This window comes from Corapipo altera, unplaced genomic scaffold (genome assembly GCF_003945725.1).
Source record: "Corapipo altera isolate COAL_440 unplaced genomic scaffold, ASM394572v1 24b, whole genome shotgun sequence".
Lineage (NCBI taxonomy): Eukaryota > Metazoa > Chordata > Aves > Passeriformes > Pipridae > Corapipo > Corapipo altera.
Window position 1 is genome coordinate 2,180,340 of NW_020884888.1, and position 20,912 is coordinate 2,201,251.

At 39.0% G+C, this 20,912-nt stretch overlaps 2 protein-coding genes across 9 annotated transcripts in view; one reads left to right on the plus strand and one right to left on the minus strand.

Annotated features, from left to right (window-relative positions):
• ERP44 (endoplasmic reticulum protein 44) overlaps nucleotides 1-1,640 on the minus strand; it is a 52,014-nt gene extending 50,374 nt beyond the window's left edge. Inside the window, exon 1 of the mRNA XM_027643842.1 lies at nucleotides 1,472-1,640. Coding sequence (XP_027499643.1) covers nucleotides 1,472-1,528 — 57 coding nt within the window. The 5' untranslated portion in view covers nucleotides 1,529-1,640. The remainder of the gene's footprint in view (nucleotides 1-1,471) is intronic.
• Nucleotides 1,641-1,756: 116 nt separating this feature from the next.
• INVS (inversin) overlaps nucleotides 1,757-20,912 on the plus strand; it is a 92,871-nt gene continuing 73,715 nt past the window's right edge. For 5 of the 8 annotated variants that reach the window (XM_027643831.1, XM_027643826.1, XM_027643828.1 and 2 more), the window contains exons 1-3: nucleotides 1,757-1,853; nucleotides 6,057-6,226; nucleotides 12,440-12,606. In XM_027643831.1, coding sequence (XP_027499632.1) covers nucleotides 6,121-6,226; nucleotides 12,440-12,606 — 273 coding nt within the window. In that variant the 5' untranslated portion in view covers nucleotides 1,757-1,853; nucleotides 6,057-6,120. Of the gene's footprint in view, nucleotides 1,854-1,939; nucleotides 2,493-6,056; nucleotides 6,227-8,244; nucleotides 8,521-9,203; nucleotides 9,354-10,834; nucleotides 11,016-12,439; nucleotides 12,607-20,912 lie in introns of those variants that run through there. The other 3 variants (XM_027643827.1, XM_027643832.1, XM_027643833.1) reach the window with 3 other exon arrangements.

Consider the following 20,912-nt stretch of genomic DNA (forward strand, 5'->3'; position numbering starts at 1 on the left):
AATGCTTTCATTAACTCATGTGTGCTTTTTCAAACTTGTACTTGCTCATTTAAATGGCACTTTTAAACAGTACATACTCTTTGATTTTGCTCATTAGTCTCTGTATTTAAAATAATGTTGAAAAGCAATCTAGCACCCAAGCAACAATATTTTAACACACAGATGTCACTGAAAAGTATTAGGTTCTTTCTTTAGTCTCTCATATAGTCATACAGTGAGCTTACACATTATAAATAGGCATCTATATATAAACATTTCAAATGTGCTTTTTTTCAAACTCTACCAATCATGTATATTTACCAAGCCTGAAATGAGAGCAAATTTGTAATAATCTAACCAGATCTTATCCAGGTAGAAATGCACATAATGAGTACTTGTACTGTTCATTAAGTATCTGTCCTCACATTGCTAAGCAATTCATTCGCAGCTATATTACTATGTGCTCCTCTTTGGACCCTCAGAGCTCTATCTACCTTTACTTGCATTTATTCCTTAATTTTCTGGTCAGTTTTCTTCACCCAAATGCATAAAATAGATCGATTAAACAAATTAGTATATTAAGAGAAAAATCCTACTCAAATTTATTCACACCAGTCACCTGTAGTTCTACAAGTCACTTATGCTACAAAAGGTCCAGAATCTGGCCCAATACAAGTTCGGAAAAGCAAGAATCACTACATATACGTGTTAAAAAAAAAAAAAAAAGACTGAGTATAACACAGCCAACTTATCTCCACAGCACACAGACATCAGTGATTGCGTTTGTGTATATGCAAAGCCAGAAGGTGGCTTAGGTCATGTATGTAATGCCAGCCTAAAAAAAAAATAAATAAATCAAAAAATGCTGTAGTCTAACAACTAGAGATCACAGGGTCAATCAGGTTGGAAAGGACTTCTGAGATCATCGAGTCCAACCTATGACCAAACACCACCATGTGAACTAGACTACGGCACTGAGTGCCACATCCAGTGCTTCCTTGAACACCTCCAGGGACAGTGACTCCACCACTTCCCTAGGCAGCCCATTCTAATGTCTAATCACCCCTTCTGTGAAGAAATTCCTCCTAATGTCCTCCCCTGGCGCAGCTTAAGACCACGTCCTCTCGTCCTGCCGCCAGTTGCCTGGGGGAAGAGGCCGACCCCCACCTGGCCACAACCTCCTTCCAGGTGGCTGCAGGGCGGCCCCGCTACGGCCATTCCCCGCGGGGTCCCGCACCCGAGGGGCCGGGGCGAGGCCGCACCGCCCGGCCCCGGCCCCGGGCCCGGCCCCACCCCGGGCGTGCAGCCTATCGGCCTCGGCCACACCGCTGGGGCCGCCGCGCCGCTCCTCCCTCCCCTCCCCCGCCCAGCAGGTGCCGCCGGCCGGGAAGGAGCGAGAGAGGGAGGGACGGGAGAGCCCCGAGCGGGGCCCGCCGGCCACCCCAGCCGGCGCGGGGAAGGGAAGGGCAGCGGGGAGCCGGGCGGCTTTTACCAGGAGGAGCAGGAGGCAGCCAGGGTCAGGCAGGAGCGGGAAGATGGCGGGTCTCATGGTAGATCAGGCGCCCGGCAGGGAGCGGGGAGAAGCGCGGCTCCCACTCTCCGCGGCGGCGGCGGCTCCTCCACTTCCCCCCGTCGCCAGGAAACACCCGGGCAAGTTCCACCGCGGGGCCCCGCGCTCCGCCGCGCGCTCCCGGGGCACGCCGGGATCCGTAGTTCCGGGAAGGGGAGGGCGAGGAGGAGGAGAAGGGAAAGAAGGGAAGGAGGAGTGGGAAAGGAGAGCGGAAGGAGGCGCAGGTCCCAGAACGCACCGGGGCTGCCCGAGGGGCGGTGCCTGGGGGCGGTGGCGGCGCGATGAGGAGGCGGGCGGGGTGGAGGTGAGTTACGGGGCGCAGCTGCAGCGCGGGATGGGGCAGGGAAGGAGGGAGGGAAGTAAGGCAAGCAGGGTTAACCCTTCCCGCCTTGGGGTGTGTGTGGGGGGGGGGGGGGGGGGGGAAATGTCCCCTGGCACCGCATCCTTTTCCGCTCTGGGTCGGGCACTGGGGCTCCTTATGGGTCCCCGCTGCCCCATTCCTGCGAGCCCCCAGCCTTTCTTCGGGATCCCGCCTTGTTCCATCAGCCGCCGGGACTGGGGACACGGGTTTAGCTGTAGGGAATACGAGGAGGGGTATTTGGGCGCTGTGCGCGTTGTGATCCTCGCGCTCTCGGAGTGTGGGAAGCAACTTTCTTCCGTTTGGAAGTCTGTGTGTGAGGGGACAGAGCGGCTGGTGGGAGGGTTGGGAAACTTCAGCTAAAGTGGAGCGTCATTGTTGATGTTTATCCTTAGACGCTTCAACAGATTTATTCTGGCACTTCTTCGGTTGTAAATTCTGAACGTGAAGAACGCCCGAAATTCGGGGCTTTGCCCTCTTCCAGTAAAACTTCGGACCTTACAGAATACATACGTGCTTTGAGACCTCGCTGAGCTGTCTCGAAAAGATCATGGAAAGCTGCACTTTACATTTGTCACATTTCCAGTATGTACACGAGTGTAAGGAGGGAAACAGGGCGTAACGCCATTTAAAAGAAAGTCCTGTCCATCAGCTTTTTCCAAGTCAAGCCTGGCTCTGTTTCAGAGCCTGACAGGCTCTGACTTTATGCGTCACTCTGCAAAAGTCTTGTGGCCTGTCGGTTTCATAAGCTGAAAACACACACACACAAATCATGTAGTTTTTTATAGTCTGAAATTGAAACTTGCCTTTTATCAGTTCTGCTGTGACTACCTTAAGAACTTGTGCTTTTCCATCTGTAGAATGCATGTTTTATCTTCTGAATTAACTCACATTTGAAAGATCTTTGATATTTTTTCACAGCTCCTTCTTCACTTTGAAACTATATCTGTAAAATTTGATAGAGTGATCATGTTTAAATTTTAACAACCTCGTCTTTTGCTGAATAGAAAAATGATGTAATTCTGGTTATCTGTGTAATCCAAAGTAGACTTCCTATAGTTTGATACGAAATTTCCCATACCTGAAGAAGTCTTGCTGTCCTTATGAATATCCTTTCATGTCAGGTGATTTGACAAGGCTAGTATTTTTCTACATGTTAGCTTAAAGAAGAAAAGTGAATTATTTACCTCATTCTGGTGATATGATATATATTTCAGATATTGTAAATTATGTAACTTCTTATAAACAGATCTTGTACTTATTTCTTTATTTTTATTGAATAAATGCCTCATTTTTTTTAAAGAGCGTCTTTATCAAACAACTCTTCGACACAGCAATTTATCTGTTTGTCATATACATGAGAGAAGTATCTGAGGAACGTTACATTTGTTCCTCTTATAGTTGCTCTTAATATTTTAAAACTTCTCTGGTGCAGAATTAGCTCTTTCAATGGAGTTATGATACTGTACTGGGAATTGCTGTAGAGATAATGGGTTGCTTCTCTCACCTGTATGATTACTGATCCTTTAGGCAAATGCGGCTGCTACTTTCATCTGGAAATCATGATCATCTTTCATTATCAATTCTCTTCTGTATGCAGTCAGTTTTATGTAAAAATTACTGTTGATATAATTAGGATGCTTCTGATGCATTACTAAGTTCTTCAGTATTTGCTGAATTTTACACTGCTGCCTCTGGATGTTTCATATTTTAGTTTATTTGTTTGTGGAAAGGTAAAATGTAAAGAAAATGGAGTAACTAGTTAGTAAGGTCCCCTGGAAAAATGGTTTTGAAGGTACTGGAGTCCATCAGTTCTGCTCACTTTTTAAACACCACCTCCTAAGGGCACAGGAGCAGGCAATTCCAGAATGTTGTAAGTCGAGCAGACTGTCAGGCTGGCTTAGCTGAGCAGGGATCTTCTTTTGGAGCTAAGGCAAAAAAAGAATGTGTATGCCCAGTGGAAGCAAGGTCAGGTGACATGGGAGAAATTCAGAGATGCCCCTTGCCGCTGTAGGGAGAAAATTTGTGTACCCAAAGCTCAGCTGGAGTTGAAGCTGACCAGAGATGTGGGGGACAATAAAAAGAGGGTTTTTTAAATATATGGTTAGCAAGAGGAAGCACAGAAATAAGATCAGCCAGTTACAAGATGAGGATGGTCACCTTACAAACAGGGACATACACAAGATGAAGACGTTTATTTCTTGCTTTACTTCGGTGTTCACCACTGATGACAGGCTAAAGGGATCCCAGTGCCCTGAGCTGGAGGACCATGATGATGAGAATTATGCACTCCCAGTTGACCCTGAACTTGTGTGGGGTCTGCTGCTCCGGGTGGATCCCTCTAAGTTTATGGCGTCTGATGGGATTCATTTGAGAATCCTCAAAGAGCTGGCTGATATCACCATCAGGCATCTCTCAATGATTTTTGAGCGATCTTGGGAATCTGGAGAGGTCCCAGTTGACTGTGTGCTGACTAACATTGTCCCACTTTCAAGAAGTGCAAGAGGGATGACCCTGGAAACTACAGGCCTGTCAGTGAGACTGACATCAGTAAAATTATAAAGAAATTATTCTGGCAGTTATTGAAAAACACCTGAAGGACAATGCAGTTGTCAATCACAGCCAGCACAGATCTGCAAGAGGAAAGTCCTGCTTGTCAAACTTAATTTCCTTTTATGACAAGGTAACCTACCTAGTTGACCAAGGGAAGCCAGCTCATGTAATCTTAATTTGGATTTCAGTAAAGCTTTCAGTACTGTCTCTGACAGGATCCTTCTGGACAATATGTCCAGTACACAGCTGGATAAACACATCATGAGGTGGATGAGCACTTGGTTCAGGGGGCAGCGTAAAGGGTTATAATTAGTGGGGTAACATCAGGCTGGTGACCTGTCACTAGTGGGGCTCCACAGGGCTCCATCCTCACCCCAGTGCTCTTCAACATCTTCATTAACGACTTGGGCACAAGACTCAAAGAAATACTAAACAAGGTTTGCTGACAATACTAAACTGGGAGGAGCTGTTGACTCTCTCGAAGGCAGGGAGGTCCTGGAGAGAGACCTCGACAAATTAGGGGACTAGGCAGTCACCAACCATATAAAGTTCAACAACAGCAAATGCAAGACTCTACACTTGGGGCAAGGCAACCCTGGATGTATGTACAGATTGGGGAATGAGATGCTGGAAAGCAGTGCCATGGAAAGGGACCCATGGTGTCCTGGTCGATACCAGGTTGAATATGAGTCAGCAGTGCCCTGGCAGCCAGGAGGGCCAACTGTGTTCTGGGGGGCATCAGGCAAAGCATCACCAGTCAGTTGAGGGAGCTCATTATCCCGCTCTGCTCTGCACTGGTGTGGCCTCACCTTGATTGTTGTGTGCGGTTTTGGGCACTGCAATATAAGAAAGACATGAAGCTGTTAGCGTCCAAAGGAGGGCAACAAAGATGGTGAAGGGAAGCCGTATGAGGAGTGGTTGAAGTCACTTGGCCTGTTCAGCCTGGAGAAGACTGAGAGGAGACCTCATTGCAGTTACAACTTCCTCGTGAGGGGAAGAGGGAGGGCAGACACGGATCTCTCTGGTGACCAGTGACAAGACCCAAGGGAATGGCCTGAAGTTGTATTAGGGGAGGTTTAGGTTGGATATTAGAAAGAGGTTTTTCACCCAAAGTGTGGTTGGGCACTGGAACAGGCTTCCCAGGGAAGTGGTCACAGCACCAAAGTTGACAGAGTTTAAGAAGCATTTGGACAATACTCTCTGGCACATGGTGTGATTCTTGGGGCTGTCCCTGTGCAGGGCCAGGAGCTGGACTTTGATGATCAGGATATTCCGTGATTCTGTACTGGAGGAGTATAAAAAGTTGATACTTGATAGCAGACTTCAATGGGTATTGAATTGAAGTGTGAATGCCAACACTCTGAAGAATGGTATGTTGGGTTTGTAGATAAACACTACCCTATTTGCAGACTTTTGCAAAATTTATTGACTGAAATTTATGTTTAAGACAAGGAAACTACAATATATGTATCTTCTTAACGTAGGCTTTTTTTTTCTGGTGAATTTTGGCTGGAGGTAGATTTAATCCACAGTTGTTTTAATAACTCCTTGTGAAATTCATTGTGTTTTATTGTTGCGGTTTTGGTTTTTTTCTAGAGCTGAATTCCTACAAAAAATGTTGGTGGTGCAGATCTGACCTATGGTAATACCTTGAAAGAGTATGAATATTTCAGCAAACTGCCTCTTCAGTGGTTCCTCCTTAGCATCTGAAGTGCATGCTGCTGCTGTTAATGGAGATAAGAGTACCCTCCAAAAGCTAATAGCAGGTAATTGTTTTCATTGCAGATGCATTTGGATTACTTTAAAACTGAAGCTTTTTGGGGTTGACTTGCAGCTCTGATCATTAAGATACGTTTTAATTTCTTGATTATATGTATTTCTAGAATAAATGTAGTCCTGAAAATATGACTCATTTTTCTTACTTTTTATTACCTCTTGCCTTTGACTGGTACTTCTGTGTGAAGTAAAATAGAAAGTAGGTAAGTGATACAACCAGAAGAGTTATTCAGAACTCCTCTTTCAGGGAATTTGAAATTCTGGAGAAGTGCTTTGTGCCAAAATATTTTGGCTGCAAATCTTTATTTTTGGAATTGCTTTTGTGGAAAATTAGATTAATTTGTGTTTATAGATAATTTATTATAGTTAATGAAGTCTTGTCAGTGCATAGTATTTCTGAACAAAATGAACCAGCTGTATGCATTACTTTGATTCTGATAGACTGACAGTATTTCTCAAGTCAAAGTAAAGGTAAAGTCTAGTCCTACTGAATCTGAAGTAAAAAGAAATTCCTCTCCATTAAAAAGCCCAGCATTTTGCATTTCCTGTCTAGGAATGGTATGACACTTCAGGTTAGTAATTTTCAAAAGCAGTATATATTTGGTGTTCCAAGACCCTTGAATATATTTGGAAGGCTGCCTTGTGATAGATGAAGACTTTGATTTTTTCAGAGTTTCTGATTAAATGCATTTCCAGTTGATACTGTGGAAATCTTATTTGCTCAGCCTCTTTTGGAAAATGCTATTCCTTGAGCTTAGTAAGGGCAAAGGACAGTGCAATAATAAGAAACTTAGTCTGTGTTTGTGCAATTAGCTGTCAGTTTTAATGGGTGTAAAGGATTTAATGGTAATTGCACTAAACCAGAGTCAAATTTCTTTATGTATCTTCTGCTCATCTGTGTTGAAGACATGACAGTAAGCTGTGCGGATCTTCATCTAAGCAGTGTAGAAAGCAGTAAGTGGTTCTCCTTTACAAGGTCTATCTGATTTTCTCATAAGGTAACTAGAAGTGATTTGACTCAAACATGAAAAAATTTGAGGGAAGTGACTGTATAGAAGCTCCACTGCTGGAGTTGGGCCTTCAACTTTACTTTGTCGTATAATGGCTCAGACATATACTGTTTGCATTTAATGCTTTATCTTTGTTCTTTCATAGAACATTGTATAAACAGCAGATGAGCAGTTGATATGGAGATGCTTCTAGAAATCTGTGGGATTTAACTACGAAGTAGCTTTAAATATCTGGGTTTTTAAAAAAACCGTCTGCCTTCATTTGGAGGTGGAAAAAAATCTGAACTTTCAAATTTTGGCTAACAATCAGAAGCAACAAAGAGTTTTTGCTAACTTTGGCGTGTTTTTATTAATCTGACAGCCAAAAGATGTATTTTTGAAAACACAAAGGAAAAAGTAATTACTTTTATTGTGTTGCTGGTACATTTTGTCAAATATACCACAAAACAGCCATTAGACCCAGATAAGGAAATCACTGTTCATTTAGTGGTGATCATGCAACAACAAAATAAAAATACTCTGTTTAATTTTTACATGGGAGAGAAAACTGCAGAATCGTTACAGCCTTTGCTAAAATAGCAAAATTTGGCTTTTCTGCTTTGCTGTGTTTTGACAGGATATGACACAGACCTTACTTTTGCCAGAACAGGACCAAAAAAAAGTAAAAAGTATTGCCTAGCAGAAGAAGAATGCATCAGAGTAATATTTTTAGCTGTTTACCAGTCACTGTTGGAAGTATAACTTGATGCCAGCAGCAAATTGAGCAATTGGTGCTATTCACTGAATTTCATGACTGCACTTAGCAGCAGCAACTAATTCAGGACAGTGCTTCAGTGTTTGGTGTGCTGTATATGCTGGATGCCTTTACAACATTTTCCTAACAGAGCCAAGCTTTGCATCTTGGTTACGTAGCTAGTGGTATATGCAACAACATAAAGTCTGACTTTTTCTTTTACAGAGCATTTTTTAACCCCTAGATTCACTATTGCTTTCTTCTTTCTGCTTTCCCTATTCAGTTACTAACATAGGAGAGGCATAGAGCCTGGCTAAGCAATCTCTTAGAGCAGCCCCTCTAACCTGTTTCACGATTTTTCTCCCATCTGTAGCTTGATGGAGCGTGTGTGACTGTATGCAAACATATATGTTCTATTTGGATATAATTATGAGTATGGATGAATATTAAAGGAACAGGTGCTTGAAATAATACAGGGTGTTCCAGATACTGTGTTCCTTTTGACATCCTGTGCCAGAAAGAGGCACAGACAGAATCAAAGGTAAGCAGAAAATTTAGTTTGAGAAAGGGGACTTTGGAACAAAGTGTCTCTGTATGTTAACCACTGCTGGTGCTAAATTGCAGGACTTTCTAAACAGCCTATGGGTTAAATGCTGTAAAGTACAGTACATGCCAAGTGTTAATTGTATAACCAATATTCTAACAAAAGTGTGCTAATTGTTTGCATTGCATAAGTTATCTCGTACAGTATCACATTGTTTTAGAATTGTATGTTCTTAGGGTTTGGGGAATGCTTACAGCATTTTCTTTCCTATGTTTTATACAACACCAAACATGTCTTTAATTAAAAGTTCTTCAGTATTAAAACCCATCTGTGTGATTTTAATCCTAGGCAAAAAGAGAGCAAAAGTTAATTTTGTGTTTGGAGGATCATTTTGCATTTGACAGTTTTATGTAGAGTTTTGGGAAGATGCCTCTAATTGTTTTAATTGTTTATAAGAACACAATTATGTTTATAATAGTCATTATACTGAAGTGTCTGTTCAGTCCAACTCCTCATTCTGAAACCCTTATCATGCATTGCTTGCACACAAATGCTTCTAAATCTCTGATGTGGTGTTTCATTGTAAATGTTAACTAAATTATGGGTTACAAATATGCAGTTGCATACTATTGTTTGATTCTCCTCTCTGCTTCTCTCTTCGCTGTTCTGCGATGTGGGAGGTTGAATAAAACTCAAATCAGATATTGCAGAAAGCAAGATTCTTGCAAGTAACAAGAGGTGGTCTATCCTTTAATAATTAGGCAGAATTCATATCGTCCTGCTGCCCTTTCTCTGATATGATTGCTGACAGAGTGTGAGAAAGTGATGAGGTAAGAACATGAGAGTTAAATTTTGGAATTGGGCCACTTGTTTCCGTGGTGTTCATGACCTCAGTTGGCAACAAGCTTATGGAATGCATATTTTCTGGTGGGGTGAGGACATTGATTCTGAAAGGGGAGGGATCAAACGAAATTCCTTTCTTAGTCAGGTATGTGAAGAGAATTTATTTTTGCTGAAGCACATTTTATGTGCACTAATATGTACCTAAACTTTTGAAGGCTGCCTGGGCTTTCTTGATTGCAGAAAATAGTAATTTACCGAAACTGTGAAGTCCAAAAGGTGTTGTAGTTAGTGTATTTCATAAACTTAGTCCCCCTTATACAGTGGCTCCTAGTCCTTGTATTGTCTCTTAGCCTGATAGCAGAGACACCCTTTTAGGGAAATGCCCATAGGACTTTCATGGTTCTAAGGGCCTTACAGAGTATTATAAACAAAAGGAATAATAAAACAAGAAAAAACCTACTGCTAGCTGAAAATAGTTTCTTTACCTTAAAAACCAATGCAGGAGCTTCAGGCAAATTACTGGTAGCAAGTTTTGAAGGTCTTGCTCATTTTTCACTCAGACTGTGTACAGTCATGGAAACTCCTTGTCATCAGCTACATCACTTTATGGGAGCTGTAAATGAAAATAGATGTTTGTTACTCTACTTAGTTGGGTTGCAGTTGAGCTTTAGGCCATTTTTGCTTGTCTTGACCTTATCCATTTCTTTCTTTTAGTCTCTACATTTTTATATATATCGTCTGACATTATATAACAGAAAGGGAACTGGAATTTGAGGGAGAGGTACTGTTTTTGCACATTGCAGATTTAAGAACCAATGTTATCCGAGCATAAACCAGACGCATTTGTCTTATTGGGAGAAATAAATGTTAGTGTATTTCTCTTAAAAATATATTTCAGTGTACAAGTCCCATCAGATTCAACAAATTGAAGACACTATTGAGGTTATGTTAACACTGAGCGGTGAAATGTGGTTTAGTGATGTCTAAATTACCACATCAAACTAATACTGGAAGAGGACCTGACTTTACTTAGCTAATTAGAGAAACTGACTTGTTGGCTGGGAGCAGTGACATGTTAAATTATGCTTTGGACCTCAGTATCTGTATGTTGGTGCACAGGGCTGCAGGGTTGGTCATAACCAGTTTTGATGTTTCTATACTGTGCTCTGTTGAATGGAAAAAGCTCTTATTGTTAGCTGAAATACTGAGGTGTAAGACAGCTTCACAAAAGGTACATACAACTTTTTAAATACTTTTTTTTAATAGTAGAAGAAAGAATTATCTTGAAACTGCATCTGATTTGCAATGAAATTTTAATACTGTGAAATGAAAGTCTAGCAAATGTTTTCACAAATTAGAGAAAAATAAAGAATTTTGGATTCCTCTGTTTAACTCAATGTTGTATTTTGAATTATTTCCTAATGAGCATGGAATTAACGAAAATGAAAGCACTTCTTGTGAAGAATCTAAAAATGAGTGTGAAGAGTAAACTCCATGCTTGTGGTGTGAAGTGAATGCAAAAGCACTTAGCAAAAGAAAAAGTCTAGGGGAACCAAAGAGAAGTAAGCAGGCTAAACAGTGTGAAGGTGGATATTAAAAAGCAAAAAGGTGATCAAAAAACAGCCTATGTCTGAGGAAGGTAGATTCAGGTCAGTAAAAGTCTTTGTTCTTTTTTTTTTTAAAGTAATTTACTAGAGGCATGAAAATTAGTTATAAAACTGGTGAAACTAGTGGATTGTCAAGGTGAAGTGACAGTCCCAGAAGACAACACAATAGGTAAAGAACAAAAAAGATTTTTCTATATCTACATCACAGAGGAGTTCAGAAATGTTCTTAAACTGCTTTTTGCAGAGCAAAAGGAATTTTCTCAATGCAAATCACAATTTCAAGGCAAGAGAAAGTGTTATAGAATGAATCATGCGATTGACATGGTACTCACTCTAGTTTTAAGGAACTAAGAAATGGAGTGAGCAAGTAAATGATCATTGTAACTGGCAGTATCCTACTTAACAGTGTTTTTTGTTAGAGGCTTGATTGGTAGGGAATGAATTTTAATTCGTGATAGTCCTCTTGATTCATTTTTAATCTGCTTGATTCCTCTGCTGGTTGAATCAATAGAAATGATAATTAAGAGTACAATTACTGGATATATAGGTAAGTGTAAAATGCTGGGGGAGAGCAAAGACTGTGTCTGTAAAGAAGCATGCCTTTTCTGGAGTGCTTTTGAAGCATCAGCAGTCATGCAGACAAAGGAATAATTAAAAAGCAAAACTAACTTACCTGTAAAATTCAATGTTCCTTGAGTAATAGTAGACAACAGTGCTACATGGCAGATCTGGAAGGTCAGGATGCATAGGGTAGTTGATACACATGAAGTTAAAGATGCTAGTCTTTATGTGGTGACTTGATAGAAATATGAAACTTTATAATGAAAGTGACTCTTTTGGAATTTTTTTTTGTCTGTGAATAGGAATAGTGTTTTGATTTTTTTAATAGGATGTCAGACTTCTTATTCAGCTTAATTACTGCCTACTAACCTTATCATTTCAAGAAAGCTTGCAAAGTATTTTAGTAGTTTCCATATTGTAAGGCACCCTAAAGTAAATAATGGTATTGATGTAATATTGGCATGCTTTTAAAATAAACATTGCTGTGAGTAGACTTCAAAGCTTCTTTTAGTTACAGTGTTTACAAGTTTCAAAAGGACTGTTTGGTTTATGTGCTGTTGATATTTTTTAAACTAGTCTTTGCAGCCAAGATCTGTGTAATTATTTAAAAATTATTTATAATAATGCCACTGCAGAATGTTACTGGTAGTAGGTGTATTTATGGCACTAATGTTTTCTGAATGTACTTTCTTCCGTAAATGCATTTTTGAAGTGTTCTGTAAATGTCAGTAACTCCGAGTTTGTCATATACTCCATTGTTTTGTTCACCCTATTCATATTATAATAAGATACCTCCTAATCATATTATAATAAGCTACCTTTTTAATAAAAAAGTACTATTTTTAATTAGATTCTAATAGACTTAACTGTTTGAAGTGAGCTTTTGATTTGGTTTTGTCTTTTAGGAAACTCTGAGCTGAAAGATAAGGAGGACCAGTTTGGAAGAACTCCTCTTATGTACTGTGTCTTGGCTGACAGGCTGGACTGTGCAGAGGCATTGCTGAAGGCTGGAGCCGATGTTAATAGAGCTGATCGTAGCCGAAGAACTGCTCTCCATCTTGCTGCACAAAAGGTAATTTCCTTACAAGTGCTCAGCTATTGTATAAACTTCTGGCTTTCACAACAGGTATGAGGTGGGTTGACCCTGGTTGGACGCCAGGTACCCAGCAAAGCCACTCTGTCACTCCCCTCCTCAGCTGAACAAGGGAGAGAAAATGTAATAGAAGACTCATGGACTGAGATAAGGGTAGGGAGAGATCCCCCACCAGTTACTGCCATTGGCAAAACAAAATCGAGAAAAATGAATTTAATTTCTTACCAATCAAATCAGAGTAGCATAATGAGATGTAAACCCAAATCTTAAAAACATCTTCCCCACTCTCCTTCCTTCTTCCAGGGCTTAACTTCACTCCTGAATTCTCTACCTCATCCCCCAAACAGCAATGCAGGGGGACCGGGAATAGGGTTTGCAATCAGTTCATCACGTGTTGTAAATCTCTGGAGAGTTATTTGTTATTTTTTAGTGGGTTTACTCAGTCTATTTGTAGCTGTCTGCAGAGACAGTATAAGGCATTGCTGTTATAAGAATTTGTACGTTCTAGGAAAAATAGTCCTTGTCTATTTTGGGATAGCCAGTTCTAAGTAAAGACTAAATTTTTTACACTGTGATAGTCCTTAGGATTTTACCATTAATTCAGTCGATATAAGGCCAAAGACTGTTAATTAGTAGTGTTATGTTTGAGAATTTGTATATTCTTGGGGTATGGATATGGAATACCAAATCATTTTCAGGTCCAGGAGGGAAATACATTACTGTCTGTTTTTCCTTCTACAGTCTCAGTCTATAACACTGTTCAGTTACATTGTTCTACTGAAAAAGTGTTAAAGGAAGTATTCAACAACAAAATAAAAGGTCATTTAATGTATAGCTTCAGAGCTGCAAGAAATTTTGAGTTTGTTTAGGGCTAGGGGAAGCGTCCACAGTCATTGGAGAATGAGCAAACTGCTGATGGGACAAGATAAAATAAAAGGGAGGATGAGTTTGTCTAGCTAACCAAGACATTTGAGTTCATAAACTGTGAAAAAGACTACGCAGAGAAGGTTAAAAATTCAAACTAAAAGGAACAGGCTTTTATTTACTATTTTACTTTTTATAGTATGTTTGGAACTGTAACTGCTCAAAAATTAAAGTTGTTTTGACTGTGTAAGCTGTGTCGTTTGGTACCAGTTAAAGTGCCTGCCATGATTTTCATAGCAAACCATTTTGATTTATAGTATCTTGTCACCTGTTCATAATCATAAAGGAGCAATTAAATAGAGAACCACTTGGGAAGATAATAATCAGGTGATATTCTCCAGGTACACTTACATGGGAGTCCATAGGGACTGTGTGGTCTGTGTTACTGCATCAGTTATTGAGAAATGAAGAGTTCATCTAATATTTTAAGTTTACAAATTCCTTAGGTAAAAGCGTTAACTATTAAAAACTAGTGTGAATGCATTCTTGAAATGTGTATAGTAATGCACAGCATTACTTGGCTGACATCATTATTAGCTACAGTACGTTGTAGTTGACTTGAAATAGGCTAATCCATCTACTTGGTTACATACCACTACACCCTGATGAAATATTTCAGTTATCCGGTGTACTAGGGTTGACTTCATGTTTCTAAGTAACCACCTTACTGTGAATGTTGTTGTTTCAAAGATAGGTATTTCATAAACATGGCAATGTCAGAGACTTAAGAAATTGCTGTAGCATACTATATTTGCCTGGTGTTCATACAGATTTTTTGATTTTATGATGTGATAGACACATGAACATTTTAATCATATTAAAAGCTTACTCTTAAAAATTACTTTTTTCCCCACGTTTTTAAAATACATTTTAGTATGTTAAAACAATATAAATTCTTTTTTAAATCTTTGTCTGACTGTTCATATTGTGGGTGTTTGTATTGCAGCAGTTCAAGGCAAGAGATATTTTGCCTCGGCATAGTATCCATTGACTGCATGTGCTCTCCATTTCCTTTATGCCTTGCTGCAATCCTAAAGGTTCCTTTTGTACCATGGGATACTTGGAGCCTTCTTAGATGTATTTTCAGTTGACAGTGCAGATGAAAAAGTAGGTACATACTGTTTTAGCAGTAGATTTTATGTAGCCACACACTTATTTGCGTGATGTACTACGTAGATGTGATTCACCCCGTAGTCAGGTAAGCACTTGTAGCATTGTAGTGCTGGGGGGCTTAAAGTGGTCAGGAAACAGCCCTTGTGGCTGCTTTTCATTTGCCTCACTTAGCTGTCCTTTAAAATGGTGTTCTGTGTCTTCTGAGCAGTTACTTGCTATTGATGTCAGCTTATGAAATTAACATTTCACGTGTGTAAAATTTTGTCTTTAATCTTTCCATATTAACATTTTAAGATCTACGTTTCTGTCATGAATGCGTTCTGAAAGATATATAAAGTTAAAATTCAAAGCAACTTCATGTTTCATGCAGTTTTGGCTGTTTAAATAATGTTTTGTATTCTTCTTATTTCTCACTGATACTATTGTTTTATATTCTTTTTTTTCCCCCAAAGTAACAGAAAAATTCCTCAGTAACCATTACTGAAGGTTGTCTTTCAGATAGAAAAAGAACATGCCGAGAACACCCATTTCCAAGTTGCTTTGTCAGTGTTGGTTAATCATGAATCTATTTATTTACCAGGGCCTCTGTATAGATTTTGTTGTGTTCAAGCTTGTTGGTCAGTCACTGTCACTTCATCAAAAACAGATTCACACGACTTTATAAATGTCCATTAATTTGTAGTCACAAGCACGAGTTGTTTAGAATGACAGTTCTTGGAGATTTGGATACCTAAATTGCATCCTATTTTTCATTTTCTTTGGAGAGAGAAGTTAAGATTTACAGACCTTTACATGCAACCAGCAAAGAGGACAGGAAAGAGATGATGCTTCTTTCCCCACAGATGTTCTTAAATAAAGCAGATGGAGGTAAAATGAAGTAAGGTTTCCTGAGTCAGAACTTTCCTCTCTAGATACTACGATTACTTTTGCCATTTTTTGCTATCTCTTGGGAGTGCTTTTGGATCACCTTACTCATCAGACCGCAGCAGACACACATCCTGAGGGCTAGAGTTTGATGCTGGAATATTTGAGACTCTTTAGATCATCATTCTATAGGCTCCCTTTTCATGTCCCTTTGCACTCGTTCTTCTGAAACAGTCTTGCAGTTGATTTGACAAAAAATGGTCTCTGCTGTCTTTTGGAGCCACAGAACTGTCTTGGAGACAAAGAATTTGCGAGAAGATGCTCTTCTAATACCAAACAGAAACAGTGATTTAGCCATCTTGGACTGAAGGAAGCTGAATGTCTTAATTCTTGTATTTGGATTCAAGATGATGTGTCTCCCATTAGTAATCCTGGTTATCATAAGAAAAATTGGTTTCATTCTCTGCAGGATGAGATGAAACTATTCCCATTTTTCTGTCTGGAGAATTCACTGTAAGAGAACTGTCAGTTCGTGTCTTTAAGTCCTAGTAAAATAGCTTGTGGTTTTTTTTGATCCCTGTATTAGAACAAACATTCAGAAATGTGACATTGACCTAAATTCAGTCATAAATCATCACTATTAAGTAAAATGAATTAGAACTCCAATTGCCTTTCTTCTCTAGGATATGTTTCTGGTTGGATAGGGCTTAACTGTAACATCATTCCATTAACACTTGCATAACTACTTTCTGACTACACCTATATGAGTTACAAACCTTGGTGAGGGTGTGTAAACACGTATGTACATACCAGCTCTCCATTATATTTTAGCTTCCACCTCACTGCAGTTGTTATAATTCTACCTATTTTCTGCAAAATAGCAGACAGCTTTTGCTTCCATTATGTTTGTTATTACTGTTTGCATAAGGAGTTTATGTTGTAAAAGCATTTCTTCCAGCCCTTCAAAATGCAAACAATCACATCCAGTGTTCAAAATGCAAATTCTTATTTTTTGATAATACAGGGTTCTTCCTAAATTATAGGTAAAGATTTCAGCACGACCCATATGGTCATACAAAATATTAACTGACATAATAGTTTCACCATAGTTCCTTAATCCTTCATGTTTTCCTAATAGCAAGTTTAGCTCTTTTTTAAGTAGTTATGTTCTTACTTTAGGTTGTTAAGTTGTTGTTACTTAAGTTGTTACTTTATGTAGTTGATCTCCTCTTGAGTATTCTTGTATTCTCTACCAAAAATATTTCTGATAGCAGAGCTAGGCAGACTGACCTGTACAATTAATGTTCTTTCAGTTCCAGGGGTTTCAACACAGGTAAGAAGTGAAGGCAGTCTGATTTCAGTACCCTGCTCTACTGCAGTTTTAATAACCAGGTCATATTTACCAGTTAATGAGGAAACTTAAGGAAACACAAAGTTGCTGTGTCATCCTTGTCTTGCCATGCTTCACTCAAATGGCTTTTGTCACTGGAGCATGTCTGCAAAGCAGTAGTTACTTGAAGAGTTGTCAGGTTCTCATCTGTTCTCATCTCAACAAAAAGTTCTTATAATCTCTCTGTCTCAGACTTCCTTAGTGACATTCTGGGCTATTTACAAGAAGTAAAGCTTAGGATATTCCCTCAGTTGCTGGTCCGTTTCAACCTTTGTAAGCCTAAGTGTTCTCACACCTTTCTTTGAAATTAATAAAGTGTGGTCAGAAATTTTGTCTGTCAATAGAAATTTTGGCTCGAAATAGCAATAGTTTTTGAAAAACAATCTGTGGTTATGCATTAATAGGATAGCCTTTGAGTGGTTGCTTAATGCTAATAATTATGTTCTTAAAGAGAAGTTTTCTGTTTAGTGATAAGCATCTTTTGTAATACAGCTTTTAAGCTTTACACATCTGTTGGTATAAAAAAGATTTTAAACATGAGTACAGAAAGAGAAAGTTGAAGTATTTTCTTAAATGTAACAAATATATCTTTCTCTTGATGGAAAATACTCAAAATATAGCACAATGCAATGTGAGATGATGGGCTGAGAATATGCTCAGGTAACTGAAAATTTACATTGCAGACATGTGCATCTAAGCTGGTCATGTAGATGACTTAAAATTAATGCACTTGATGGTGCAGTCCATTCACCCTAAAGTAGAGATGAGTACCTTAGGGCACACCGAATTGCTTATTCTTCCTTTTAGGCATCTTACTGATGTAGGTTTTCACATTGTCATTGCCTAAATTGTGACAAATTAACCTCACCCAAGGCATACATTTTTTAGCAATTCATCATTTCCCAATTGTCCTTGACATGATTTTCTGTCATCAGCCTTTTGATGGAGATGCTTCTGTCTTTGTAGGCAGAAGGCCATGTAAATGAAGTTACTTGGCTTTTCTTTTTGGATTTTCTTCTGTTTCACTGTTTTAGTCTCCTTTTTCAAGTGGACAGGTCTCCTGAGCAATTTTGAAAGGATGCACACCCTTTAAAAAAAAAAAAAAGAAAACACAAGAAGGAGAGGTCAAGTAATTAACTTCAGAAAATTTAAATTAAAAAGCAATCAAACTAAAAAGACCCCAAAAATCCAAACCCACCAGAAAATTATACAAATTATTGCAGAAGTGCCCTGTGAAGATTGCCATGGGAGTTTCAGAGGATGGTTGTGACTTCCTGAATACAGATGTAATTTACTGGGAGCTGAAACAGTGACTGATTGCAACAGAAGTAGAATCATTAACATAATTTGCCAGTGATTTCACGCTGAGGAATTGCAGTACTGTATGGGTACAGGTTGTTTAAACTGGTATAACTTAGATTATTGTGAAATAAACGTGCTATGGAGACAAATATAGGTACTGGGATTATGGTGTAACAACAGGCGTTCATTTCCACTTGTAAGCATTCTGGTAGCAATTTGCTTATAGTGTTAAATTGCAACTTGTTTGAACACCCACATGTGATGCTTGTGAACAGAAATGTTTCAACATACCCAAATTACCTGTATATGTTTTGTCATTTATCTTTCATTAAGTAATTCCAGTTTAATTTAAGGGGAAAAAAAAGCATGCCTGCTTCTTTCAGAATTTCTCACAGAGGTTACTCACTTGCAATTTGTTTACTCTGGGATGTAATCTACCTGAATCTCTCTGAATACCTGAAGTGCTAATAAGGACAGAAGAAAAAAATTCTGTGTTTTTTTGTTGGATTCTAATAATATGCTCTTAAAATAATCTATCAGGATGGTTAACTGCCAGGAAGATATTAATGTTGGCTTCAGGAAGATTAATACAACCCCAGTGGGAAAATGTGACATTAGATGCATTAAATATTGTGTAGCTTGTGTTATTTATTTGCTGACTTGGTTGTTGATGAATAACAGGACATGTCCAGATGCAGTTAGGAATTCTGTGTAAAGTAGGAGAGTATATTTTAAATTATCTTCAATTTTTCTTAAACTAGAAAAAATGGTAGTTCCTGTATATTCAACAGTAACCATGAAGGTAAAGGGGAAAATAAGAAAAGACAGGCTGTGGCAAGCATAAGACATGGTAGAAAATTAGAAACAGAAAATAGTCTTTAGTTAATTTATTTTATGAAAGTTTATTCCCAAGTCGTATCTAATGAGTACAATCAGGATAGTCCAAGAGCCCCAAAACCAAAGTGTTATTTCCCCTTTATTGTGCAAGGAAAAGATGTTTGTATTAAAACCTTTTGAATTAACTTGCCAGGGAGCAAGCTTATGCATTTTTCCCTTGCTGCCTTTTTCAAGATGTGTTTCCCAGACCTGTGGTCTCTCAAATATTTCATAAGGTTTATTCGATCTGCATAAAACAGCACAAGTGCTTCTAACTTTCTTTCCCAATCTATATAATGAAAATAAATAATCAGGGTACCTTTCAGAGACAATGGTGGTCAGTTCATGTTCTTTTTTCCCTCAGGCCAATGACCTTTTGTGACATTCCCTCTTAAGTGAGAGCTCATAATGATCAATATTAATTCTATGCATGTGGTTTCATGAAATGTGAATGAGCTTTACATTTGTTCTGTGACTTTCCTGTGAACATACAATTTGATTAAATATGACAAATCAGAACAAGCCAAGGTGTAAAATAGGAATGTTTGCCGACTAGCCAGAAGAGGTGATTTTTTTTTACATGTGGGACTATAGTTTCCTCTGTGTTTAATTATGCTACCGACAGTAGCCATGATACAAATGTTTTCTTAACTTTCCTGGAGAAAGAGTTTTCTCTAGTGAATACAGCCTGAGGATGCAGAAGGCACAGCTCCTTGCATGTGATTTGTATGTTACATTACAGATAACCTGATCTAGCTACCAAAGTGTTAGTCCCATTCATGGCCTTCCACTGACCCCTTTTCAGAGCTGTGGAACTGCTCACTGGTCAGTGAGTTGACAGAGAATGAATGAACTCTAAAAAATAACAATTAATTTTCTGACTGTTTAACGCAAGTCCTCATGCTCCCAAATGCTTTTTGCTGTTGCTTGTCTTGATACTACCATTGGTCTGTGCTGTAAGTCCTGTTGAAATGGTTGAAAAATAGCTATAGGAAAAGTTTAGGAAAGAACTCACATTGCTACAGAGATCTGATTCACAGTATAGTCCCTGAGAAAGTTGTGCTATCAGTGCTGAGAAAGAATAATAAAACAGAGGATTTGCAAGGCTGGAATTTCCTAAATGACCATTGACAAAATAAAAAATATTCTCAAAACCTTAGGTAAGAATGTAGCAGAGTCCTGTTTGAGTTCAGGAAGGAGGAGAACCCTTTGGAAGTTGTTTTTTTCTATGTGATAAGTAACAGCTGTGAGTCTCTTTCAGGATCCCATATGTCTCTCCTAATTCTGCTTTTGACTGTTCTTTAGATTTCATTAATACTTCCATTTGCCTCTGCATTGACCTGTCTCGATTCAGAACAAAATAGTAAAGTATGAAAATGTGATCTTGAAATCAAAGTATTAGTGTCCTCTTACGAAACTCAGCACTGCAGTGTAGCTCCAAAGCATCTTACATTTCACCATTTCTGCACTGAAATGTTCAGAGTGGCTTGGAACATGATTGTACACAAGAAATACTACATAATAGAAACATCTTGTGGAGATCAGTGTTAGATAAGCTCTCTTGTATGTAGCTAAAGAGAGAAATTATCGGTCTGAAAAGGTTCTGGGAAATCAAGCAACACTAGATATTATGAGAATGGTCAGAACACCGTCTTGTATGTTCTTCAACTGCAGAAATTCTGCATCTTGATTCATTAGGGCATCACAGATGTGAAGGAGAGGGAAGGCTTTCCAAGTCAGTTACAGTATGGAGCAGCATCATTGAAACAGAAAGCTCGACAGCAGTTTTGTTGGTACAGAGAGCTTAATTTGGGTA